The sequence below is a fragment of the Leptodactylus fuscus genome, chromosome 5, assembly GCF_031893055.1.
Source record: "Leptodactylus fuscus isolate aLepFus1 chromosome 5, aLepFus1.hap2, whole genome shotgun sequence".
NCBI lineage: Eukaryota > Metazoa > Chordata > Amphibia > Anura > Leptodactylidae > Leptodactylus > Leptodactylus fuscus.
The window spans coordinates 49,251,298-49,263,851 of NC_134269.1; the positions used below are offsets into that span (position 1 = coordinate 49,251,298).

Here is a 12,554-nt window from a genome sequence, read left to right on the forward strand (position 1 = left end):
ACGTAATATTATGTGCCAGCCATCCAAATAAATGCTGCCATGTAATAGATGACCAGTCCACATCCACTAGAGCTACTCTCTGTAAGCCACTGTGACTAATAGAGGAGACAACCTTACTTGCCACCTTACTGAGACAACCCCTTTAAGGTGGCAAAAGATCACTTTAGATAACTGCAGGAAGAAAATGGCTTTGGCTGTATTTGACTTGCAATATGGGGGCGCAGCTGACACCTTTGTCACCAGTTCATGGATTCCTGATCTGCCCATCAGGTAACTGGAAGAAGTCCATACCAACCTGGCAACTGCATAGAAAGAGGAAATGTCCTTTAAAAAACAATGGAAAAGCAGCAGGACCCTCTAGCTATTCCCCTTCAGATGCTCCCTATCACTCCCAAATTGGGTTCCCACTTTTCATAGCTCACATAGTACATATGGAGCCAGGATCAATGAGAAGGTTGGTACGTGAGCCTCAGTGGTAACACAATATTCAAAGGGACTTTGGGAGTTATTACGCCCCCTAGTTTTGCAATATTATATAATCTATATGATGATGTGTCCAGCTATTCTGAGACATATGATCTCCTAAATCCACTATGCTTCTATAAGAGATCTGTAACACATTTGGTACCAAGTTGCGTTCAATGCCAAAACTCTGCATGACTCAGCATGGCTTGTGTGGCCGTACAATTCGCTCTGCATTACTCTCATCCTACTAGTCACCATTCTGTCCTACTAGTCACCATGCTGTCCTATTGGTCACCATTCTGCTCTACTAGTCACCAATCTATCCTCCTAGTCACCATTCTAACCTACTAGTTACCAATCTATCCTACTAGTCACCATTCTGTCCTATTGGTCACCATTCTGCTCTACTAGTCACCAATCTATCCTATTAGTCACCATTCTGTCATATTGGTCACCATTCTGCCCTACTAGTCACCAATCTATCCTATTAGTCACCATTCTGTCATATTGGTCACCATTCTGCCCTACTAGTCACCAATCTATACTATTAGTCACCATTCTGTCATATTGGTCACCATTCTGCCCTACTAGTCACCAATCTATCCTACTAGTCACCAATCTATCCTACTAGTCACCATTTTGTCCTACTAGTCACCATTCTGCCCTACTAGTCACCAATCTATCCTACTAGTCACCATACTACCCTACTAGTCACCATTCTGTCCTACTAGTCATTCTGCCCTACTAGTCACCATTCAGTCAGACTAGTCACCATTCTGAAGTGTGCCGGAGATGTAACAGTATCATGGTAGCCTGAATGGCACATGGTAGGTAGGGATCCCTTTATCATTTTTGCTTTGGACCCCGGGGCTATAAGTTTCTTCGCCTCTGGCGCTCACTGACAATAATGGGGTCTGTCAGGTCTCTGTCAAGCGTTTTACTGTATAGAATAATGGGGCATTATGGAGAGGTCAGGTATACCAGGGGGCATCTCTTTGCCACTAGCAGTATGGGGCAGCAGTGCTTGCTGTACACACAGTCCTGTGCACACAGCATACAGCACCAGCAGCAGCATCCTGGGACCTCCATGTCTCATCAGCCCGGCTCCCTGGCATCTGCTATGACTACCTAGTATCTGCAGTCAGCTCCTCACCTGTCCCCCCCCCCCCCCCTCCTCCTCTATCTGGGGGTGCGCTGTACCCCCGCCCCCTTCCTCCTGTATCTGGGGGCTCCAGGACTCCCCGTTTACCGCATCCCCCCGCCTCCCGGGGCTTGGGTTGGGCTCTGTCCGCGGTGCTGAATCGGGGCCGCATCACGTGACTCCGGAGACTCGGGACCCGCCGGAGATCACCGGGACAGTGAGGGGCGGGGGGAGGAGCCAGTGTGTCAAGCACTGGGGGGACGGACCGGGAGGAGGAGGAGTGCGGCTATCGTACAACGGGGGCTGTACGGGGAGTACCGGAGAGCAGGGGCAGCGTGTGAGGAGGAGGGGGGCACCCGGGTGCGGGGGGGTAACGTGGGCGGGGGCCACAAGATGCAGCGGCTCCGGTTGAACGAGGCTCATGCCGTGTACCTGGGGCAGCTAGCGAGGAAGGACGGGACGCGGAGGGGGACCCTCAGCAAGCGCAGCTCGGATAACAGCCGCTGGCAGAGCCGGAGCTTCTCCCTGCTGCACAACCTGCTCTTCTGCTTCGAGAGCGAAACCAGCGGCCGCCCGTGTGCCCTGTACCTGCTGGAGGGCTGCAGCTGCGAGCGGGGGGCCAAGGGGGGCCCGGAGCGACAGGTACCTGCAAGGAGGCTGGCCAATGTGTGTGTGTGTGTGTGTGCTGCATACAGCAGGGTGCACCAGTGGGGCTGGGGATTACTGGACAGGTGTGCACAGGTGCGGAGGGGGCGGGGCTAGTGAGGGCTGGCAGAGGCCACTGCATAGTGCCACAGGGGCAAGTAGACCTGCACAAGGTACAGGGGCAGGTGTCTTTGGTGTGCACAGGTGGGTGGGTGGGCTTGTAAATGGATACTACGTAGAAGTAAGAGTTATAGCCACTGGTGGTGGAGGCAGCTGCATAGTGCCACAGGGGCAAGTTGCGATATACAAGGTACAGGTAATATGACTAAACTGTAGCAGGACAGGGGACAGGTGTCTTTGGTGTACGTAGGTGGGTATGGGGGGGATAAAGGGATGCTACATATTAGTAAGAGATATGCTCATGTCAGGGGCAGCACCATAGAGCCATTGGGACAAGCGGGATATACAAGGTACACATGACATGACACAATTGCTGCAGAACAGGTGACTTTTGGAGACCTGCACACAGGTGGATATTGGGGGGTCACAAAGGTATACTGAGTGTCAGTAAGAGCTATGCAAAGGTCAGTGGTATCAGGTAGGTTCGGAATGTCCCAAAGTATATACAAGGCACAGGTGGCATGACTTCAGAATTGAAGGAGGACAAATGGTTTTTGGAGAGGTATATAGAGGGGTTAAAGTAATACTCCACATTAGTAAGAGCTATGCACATGTCATTGGTGGCAGAGGCAGGACCATAGTGCCACAGGGGCAGGTAGGTACAGTATATGGTTCAGGTGACATGAGAGCTTTACAGAATTTTAGCAGGACAGGGGCTTTTGGAGAGGTGTACACAAGTGGGTATGGAGGGTTAAAGGGAAACTAGTTTAGTAAAAGCAATGCACTGGTCAGTGGTCCAGAGTGCACCAGAGACAGATAGGTACGTTATATACAATGCATGGATGTACAGGAGACATGTTAGGTTTACAGAACTACAGCAGGACAGGTGACTTTTGGAGAGGTATATACAGGGGTACGGTGAGGGGGATAAAGAGATGCTGAGTATTAGAGTTATGTACAGGTCAGTGGTGGCAGAGGCAGGACCATAGTGCTATAGGGGCAGCTAAATACCTACAAGGTACAGGAGACATGACAGGTTTTTAGAACTGCAGTAGAACAGGGGACATGTGAATTTGGAGAGGTGTACACAGATCGGTCTGGTGGGGTTAAAGGTATACTAAGTATTATACGAAAGAAGGACATACAGTCCCAAAAGGTTGAAATATTCAACATATACAACAATAATTATGAAAAACGTTTTTTTATTCATGAAAAATTCATATTCATATACACATGTTAATGGTTGCAGAGGTAGGTCCATAGTGTCCCAGATATAAGTGGGTACAGTATTTACAAGGCACGGGTGGGTATGGGGGATAAGAGGATACTAAGAGTTAGAGCTATGTGCACAGGTCAGCAATGGAAGTCCAGGTGTACAGTGTCACTGAGACAGGTGGTTACAGTATGTACAAGGTACAGGTGACGTGTCAGGTTTACAACAGCACAGGGGACTTTTAAGAGGGTATACAGGGATACTAAGTGTTAGTAGGAGCTAGGCACACAGTTGCATTATGGCAGATGCATGTCCATTGTGGCACAGGGACATGTAGGTACAGTATATACAAGGTACAGGTGACATGACAGGTCTACAGAATTGCAGCAGGGCAAGGGACATCTGGTTTTTGGAGGGTTGTACAGTTTCACAGTGTCCCAGAAAGTGATAGGTAAATAGAAGGTATAAATATGGGGCTGACGTGACTGGTGTACAGAAAATTGTGGCAGGAGTAGAGTTGAGTTTTAGACAGTAATTCACTTTGACCATTAAAAGGACTCTTAAGATTACCATGAACAGATCTAATGTGGCACAGGCTAGTCCGTACTAACCAATCTATAAGTAGTGCGGAGTAAGATGATTTACATAATTGTCGTAGGACATTGAGGCATATGTTATTAGAAAGATGCTTGTTCACTTAGGAAATAAATGGTTTACAGAAAAAAGTTAGTTTATGGGGGGCTGAGAGGTAGGTATACCCAAGTCAGTGGTGTTGGTAATCCTAAAGTGGGAGTATAGGTAGGGAGATGCATCATGATCTATGCAGTTATAGGACTAAACAGGTATCAGCTTTTATAAGATGCCAGAGCCTGTATATGACTACGAGGCAATATTGGTAGGTGGGTGGATTGGTCCCAGCAGATATAGTTGGATGGGAGAGGTCAGTCCTTTATGGGTTGCAGCAGACGTACCCTAGGTAGGAGCTGGAATACAGAATTAGTGGTAAAGGAGAAGTGGGACACATCCGTGTTGTCCAGTACTTGAGTTTGTGGATGGAATAATGGGAACGGGGAGGAGTATTGGGACTACAAAAACACACTTACATGGTTGCAGGCAGCAGTTCTATGAAAGTGTGTGTATATGGAGTTGGTGAGAGCTCATTGATGCACATAAGGTGTTTGATGTAGGGTGAAATAAATGTTTTACAGAATTTATGGGGTAGAACAGAGAGAAAAGTAGATACTGATAGACAGGTATATACAGTGCATTGAAGTGAAAATGGGATGCGGGGCTCATGAAAAACATGGGGTTATACTGAATATGTAATGGGCTTGCCAGAAATGAGGCCTATAGCTCAGATGATGTATACCACTACATGTGTATACAGGTGGAAAGGGTAATGTTAGAATCACAGTTTAGTGCATGAAGCAACCTTAATCTCCCCAGCTGTTATCGAACTACAACTTCCAGCATGCCCCATATGCTTGTATGGGAGTTCCAAAAAGAGCATGCTGGGAGTTGTAGTTTTACAGCAACTGGAGTAAACGTTGCTGATCCCTGGCTTAGTGGAATAGTCCTCAGAGTCGGGTGTATATATAAGGTGCTGGATTGGTAAGGTAGTGCAGCGAGATGTGGTTTTAGGTCTGTGATTTTGTGGTGTGACAGAGGTACATCTAAGAATAAGAGGGACATAGTATAGGGACACAAGGATATTTAAGAAGCAGGTAGACAGATGGAAGGGCTATGGTATATCCACAGGTATACCCAAGGGAGATTGGGACGTGATGACAGTCTACTTAACAGTCTATGTCTTAATATTAGGAGGCTTGGAGGCTATGGTATAATAATTGTGTAAACCTTGTATAAGCCATGAATAAGTGTATATATGTATATATACATAGCTGACCCGTATAGCCAGTTGTTAATGAATGGTGTCCAAAATGAAATAGCACACACAGTTCAATGCGGCATGAAGGTAACAGCATGGACTCATACACCGCGTATGCAAATGTAACAGGATTATACAACCGATAGCTTGACATATGTAAAAGAGATGGCGAGATATGCAAATAGTCATAGAAGACAAAAGAAGAATGGACAGTGCAGAACTCAAGAAAAATTAAGAGACGAGTGCATGGGGTCTTACCGACAGCTGTATATACTGTGACATAATGGCTAAAGAACAAGACAAGTCAGTTTTGTATATTTTCATACCGTAGTATCCAGCAGTGCCTAGGAAGTCCTACAGCTGAGTGAGACCCATCTACATGTCACACATTGATGATGGGGTCCGGGGGAAGACCCCAGCGGGAATCACTATCCTGATACAATGCTGATGCTAGTTCCAGTGCTGTGACTCTACAACTAGTTTCTAATAGTGATAGAGACAACTTTAGTTACTTGTATAGCGCCAACATATTCTGTAGCGCATTACAGATATTATCAGTCACTGTCCCATATAATCTAAGTTTCCTATCAGTATGTCCTTGGAAGCCGGTGGGCTGTCCCATTCTTCAAATTTCTGGAGCAATAAGTTAACTAGTAAATGTATAATAGATAGAATATAGATTAGATAGATCTATAAAAAGAGAGATATGTCATATGGAAATATAGATATATGGCAGATAGATGTATTGCAAATGGATGGATAGATAGATAGATAGATAGATAGATAGATAGATAGATAGATAGATAGATAGATAGATATTTGAGTTACCCTCTTCATCTTCTTGAGAAGTAGGAGTATGTCAGATGTAAGAAATGTATTCTGGCATGTGGACAAGCCAGGTATGTTCTACATGAAGTCCTGGTAAACATGGTAGGAACATTCTGCTGAAGGCAAAGACAGTGTGGGCAGCTCATTACTTAATCTTTGAGTGTGAACAGATGTGACTGAAATGTGGAAATGGATACGGTGTAGAAAGAGACGATGGGATATTTATATATTCAGTATGTTATGGGAAGAATTTATGTGAAAATAGCACCATTATATCATCGTGGCTCATTTCTTATTACCGAGGTCAAGTCTGCAGCAGTTATAAAAAGGTAATAAATATAAGAAACTTGGATAGGAAGAGAAGTATCCTGCACACAGGTAATACATACAGACATTATTTGGGATGGACTAGCAACTGCAGACATAGGCCAAAAGATTTACTAACATTTGATAGTTATTTGATGTTGGTTATTACTTTCTTACTCATATGGCAGCAACATATGCCGCAGCACTGTACAAAGATCCCTGTCCTCAATGGGGCTGACAATATCATTTCCCTAGAGCATACACTTGGGACAATATTATAGGAAGCAAATGCACCAGTCAGTACGGTATGTTGGACAAAACTGGTGTACCTGTAGACAATGCAGATGTGGATGTCCTTTATTGAATTTGAACCGGAGACCCCAATGCTACAAAGTAACATCACTACCTACTATGCCCCTATGCCGTCCATATGTGCAATGCGCCCAAAATGGAGAAGATGATGTAAACATAGTCATTATCCATAACTGGTGCAGACACCAGTTATTTCCATTTGCTGTGCAATGAAAAACAAGCTACTGTTCTCTGTTATCAGCCATTTCTGTTTTGGTTATGGCTGTCTGTAGTGTTGTGTAGGATTACCAAGTAGTCAAGGAAAATTTCTGCCTCCATGATCATCATTTTGTCTAGCAAATTTCCAGTTCTGACAACCCCCAAAAATATTTTTAATTACATGTTCATTTTTGTGAATAGTAATAGGCTCCTTTAGGATTTTTTATCCCCATGAAATCTCAGTATATGAGAAGGCCAAGGAGCCATGGATTCACCAAGCTGGATCACCTGAGTATGCTTTATAAGGCCCGGTTCACATCTGCGTTCAGGCCATTCTATTCCCCTGTAAGCAGCACTTTTCCCTCCGTATGTTTCGTGGAAACTGAGTGGAAACCACACAGACCCCACATAGACCCCATTATAGTCTATGGGATCCGCGGCTTTCCTGAGGTAACCGCTTTTTTATGCAGATTAGGTTTCTGTTCAGGGGTCCCCAATTCAGGGGTCCTTTGCGCAGATGTGAACCGCCCCTAAGAAGGGGGTCATTCACTACTGATAAACTGGCCTTATCACATGTTCTAGATCCTCCCTAATGTAACATATATGTAGTGGCACATCTTATGCGGAGATCCCACAATCACTTCTTACAACCTATGCAGAGAATGGGGGATAGGTGCATGAACCCTGGGACCTCCACCAATCACATCAAATTGTTTGGATAAGGCTGGTCTATTGAAAGTCTATGAGAACCGCAATATTGTCTTTTATTCTTTTTTTTGTTTCAGATTTTGCTGCAATTTTTTGAGCCAAAGTCAGGAGTGGACATAACAGAAGGGAGAAGTATAAAAACTTCCTATAGATTTCCCATTCCTTTTCAAGTCACTCTTGACTTTGGCTCAAAAAACTACATCAAAATCTTCAACAAAAAAGCAGATTTTCCACAACTTATGGTATTTAGAAGACTAGCTAGGTTCAGAGCCGGGCTGAGGTCCAGGGGACCTGAAGAACAAAGATCCCGACTGCCGAAACAGCAGTTATCTACGGACGCCAGCACACCCCAAAGACTATAATGGTATCTGCCAGGTGTCCCGTATGCTAAAGATTAATATTTCCCACAATAATTTTTTTCTGAGGACATAATTTTTTTTTCCAAAACAGATTAAGCTACGTTCACACTAGCATTGGCCTATTCGTTGTTCTGGTCCATTGGAGGACCAGAATAATGAATAGACAGACTGCTTAAGTAGCAGTTACACATGGAGTCGGAACGGCCCCATTGACTATAATGGGGTCTGTTAGATGGCCGTCATTTTAAAACTGAAATCGGCAGAGAAAAAAAGACGATTTTAGGCTAAGGCCCCACGGGCCTTAATTGCAGCGCTAAAGCGCTTCGGAAAGAACCGCGGCGTGAATGCACTGTAGTTCTTTCCGCAGCGCTTTCAACAGAAAGTTTGCAGAGTTTTCCTCCACGCACTTTCTGTTACAATTATATCTATGGGAAAGCTGTTGGCGTTTCCGTAGATATAATTGACATGATGCAACTTGCAAAGCCGCAACGGCTTTTCAAATAGCAGCGTGTCCTCGCTGGATTTTTTTACGCAAAGTGAGCATGGGATTTGCATGAATCCCATCCCCTTTTCTTGCACTGTAAAACGCCGCGATTTTTCCCGTCTCCGCTGCAGGCAACTCGCGGCGTTTACGTCCCGTGGGGCCCCGGCCTTAGGCGGACATTGTGATGGAGCCCGGCGCTGGTGTGAATTTAGCCTTACAGAGGTGACACCTACTGATCACTTACAGTTACAAAGACACAACAAGTGAGATCCCAGTCGTATAGGCATCTAGACTACAAGCAGAAGTGATTTATATGCGTGCGGTGTTGGTAAATCATTGATTTGATAGCTTTGTCAGGCAGAGGTCTTATTTCTGCTGATCTCTACTTTTTCGTTATTGACAGATGGAAATTTCACCGCATTTTAAAGGCGCATTAGTCTGATGTCATAGCCTGTAATTCATATCTTTCTTCATCTTCTGTTAGTTCATGTGGACCCTGTAGTAAGTGGATCAGGATACAAATGCCTCTACACTAATTACTCATTGTCTTGTCAGATCACTGTAATATGTATGGAGATCCCAAAACATTTACATCCCATGTCATCTGCTCAGATATTATTTGGACAGATTAAGTCTATTGATGTATGTCAGTAGTATTTATAATCACCTATTCATCTGATAGCTGATACGTGCTAGATTGGTGAGGGTCCGACTGCTAGAACCGCAAGAACAAGAGACTTCATTGTTCGCCAGTTGCAAGACTACTACTGGAGCGGCAGTCCCGTATATGTCCTAGTCAAAGTTTATGGCACTGACAAAATCCGCCAAGTACCATAGCTGTGTACCATATGTTCCCATTCTGCTTATCACGGGGGTCTCAAAAAACAAAATACCCTTTTAAAGGGACAAATGAAACCACTCAGATTTGGCACCTTAACTGATGTCTAGGTTTGCAGTACATAGAACGGCACTTGGTAAGAGAGTTTGTAGTTGCAATGACCTGTCTTAATACAGATCGGCATTAAGGAATATAGGAGAATATGATGTGATAAGTAGGGTAGAAGAAGTGGGAAGCAGGCTTGGACTGATCATTGGACATTAGGAAAGTGCCGAAATTAGTAATTAGTCAATAATATCAAGTGTACAGTATTGTATTGTATAGTAGTTAAGGATTATCAGTATTGAACCAGAGGCATAACTTGAAGCTCCTGGGCCCCAGTGCAAATTTGTAATAGTGATATATTTTATGTAGTAGAGGAATCTTTGGAGCACCCCCAGTAATTTTTATAGACTGTTCCCACTACATCCCCAATAGCTACCCCCCTGGAAATCATAAAAGAGATCAAAGAAGGTTATTCAACATTGTGGGGTGAGGGTAACTTGTTGTTATTGACTTATAGGCTACATGATAGCTGCAACCTCAGTAGTGATGCCAGTGCTTATGGACCCCCTAAGGCTCTTGGGCCTGGGTGCGACTGCACCCCCACAAGTTATGCCCCTGTATTTTACCGGTCCGCATTCACACCACCAAGTTTCAACCCTGAAACTTTGTCCGTGTGTTGGCCAGATGAGGATGTGGAGAGGGACTCCTAGCAATACAGGGACTCCTAGGAATAGTTGCAATCTCGAATAATGTAATCACTACAGGATGCTATGATGCTGGAAGGCATGGACTCCTACTAGTGCAGCTATCTTATTATACTAGGAATCTCTATCCCTGTTCAGGCCAGTACACAGACCAAATGTGAATGGATGAGGTTCCTTGGCCCCACCAGATAGAATTATTCTGGGGGATCCAATCTCCAGTAACCCCTAGGTCAGGAAATCGATTATAATACCATATATATTTGGTTGTCTGCTACCAGACCATTATTGTGTTAGAGCCTGGCCTCACTGGAGAATCCTCTGATGGGCCAGTCCGACCTTGATGGTAATGGGCCCATGAATTTTAATGTTTGATACCCCGATTACTGTCAATCTGCCCCTGGTGGGTAATGATACAAAGATTTATACTGCACCAAAAAACAGAGTAATACCAGTGCACTGAAAGCATTCTGTGTAGCATCCGAGTTGTGACAGGGGCAGAAGTGCCAAGTTGGTGATCGAAAGCCATCTGCCATGATTCAACAACTATGCTGAACTAAGGAAATGAATCTAACACAGAGCTCTATTCTTGACTCTACATTTAATTATATATTACCAGTACGTACATTATATAATATATTTAATAGATTCACCCTCATCTCAGGGATAATCGAAGAATATTCTCCAGGGTGCTGCAGACACTCCTCTACCGCCTTACGCTGAATGCAGACTGCTGCTATTGACAATCCATAGTCTTTCCAAAACAGGTGATTGTAAAACAGGAAAACCAGAAGGAATATGACATTCCCTGGTGCGCGGCAGGATATGAAAGGGGTTTATTCATGGAACGCAGAACTACTAACCCTAGGCATTTCCATAGACTTCCACTGACCTAATAAGTCTTTTGGGATCATTTCCATTTTAATAAATGAAAATTTTCTTTGCAGCCACCTTAAAGGAATGGCGTAATATATCAGGTTTTAGCAATGGGAAGATTCTAATAACAAATGGCATGCTGAATATAAAAAAAAGCCGTTTTCTAATGTAATTATAATCATATTGGCGTTGTCTTTTTTCTATGACATAGGTATTCTTTGTGCATGGATGTCTCCAAGGTATTTTGCTGACTGTGTATTTTTTTTTTGACAGTATTGTTTCATCATCAATTTTAATCATGAGAACCAGAAGCCCCTGGAGCTGCGTACAGAGGACTCCAATGACTGTGATGAGTGGGTAAATGCTATCTCACGAGCAAGGTAAAGTGCACAGCAAGGCTACACATACAACACTGTGTAGTACAATGCGAACAGGTCCTTGTACAAGCAGTGTATAGAAATGTAGCAACACTCCATAATTCAGTTATATACTGTACATGTAAAGTGCATATAAAGTCATTGCAATTTTCGATAGACATGAAACATGAGAAATGGGAATTCATATTACACACATATACCCACAAGAGTCTAGAGCATGTGTACTGTCTTACTAATTTACTACTGAATGGTGATACGTTGCACACACGCAATTTAAAAGTGATAAAATATACAATAAAAATTCAGCATTTTACAGTAACAGCAAAGTGAGTTAGATGTTGGTTAATCCTATCCACAAATTGCAGGAAAAAAAATCTGTAGAAAAGCTTATGTTCAAAAATAAATTTCCTGAAAAACATCGCATTTTAGTTTTAGCTGCATAATTACTATCATTTCCCCCATATACTGTATGTAATATGGGAAGAAAAAAACCAGAGGAAAACGATAAAAAAATTAAATGAAAAACGCTGCAAAAAACACAAGGTGGTGATCGGTATCAGATTGGGTATTGTCTGTTCTCAGCAGCCTCTACACACGGACCATATTGATGATCTATCATAGGTGATCAATATTGTTTGTCTGGAAAACCCCTTTAAGACAATGACAAAGCCATTCAGACATATTTTTATCATTCCGAAATAAGTGATGAAGGCGAAAGCCCCAAGTAGCGTCCCTCAGCAATAAAGGTTTCCTCTGCGGAATATCTGCTTCCATTATACCTGTAGGGAATCCGCCGGCATTTCCATAGGTATAATTGACATGCTGTGATTTCCAAAACCACTCCCTGTGCAAATGCATCTACTCCATACACAGCTTTAAACATACTTTTAATATCTTTATAAATCACAGGAATGGATGGTTACAGGTAATACCCGGCTGGGTGGAGACAGCACAGTGACTTTGTGTGTTTTAGATTCCAGAGTTGACAGGAGATGAATTCCTGGGTCATTCATGTAGAAAGGAATTAAATGCTGCAGGCAGATGTGGACT

The 12,554-nt window shown here is 43.7% G+C and overlaps 1 protein-coding gene across 2 annotated transcripts in view; it reads left to right on the forward strand.

The window, feature by feature from the left end:
* Window positions 1–1,999: 1,999 nt before the first annotated feature.
* RASGRF1 (Ras protein specific guanine nucleotide releasing factor 1) overlaps window positions 2,000–12,554 on the forward strand; it is a 43,055-nt gene continuing 32,500 nt past the window's right edge. For both annotated transcript variants that reach the window (XM_075273136.1, XM_075273137.1), the window contains exons 1-2: window positions 2,000–2,248; window positions 11,401–11,507. In XM_075273136.1, coding sequence (XP_075129237.1) covers window positions 2,000–2,248; window positions 11,401–11,507 — 356 coding nt within the window. The remainder of the gene's footprint in view (window positions 2,249–11,400; window positions 11,508–12,554) is intronic.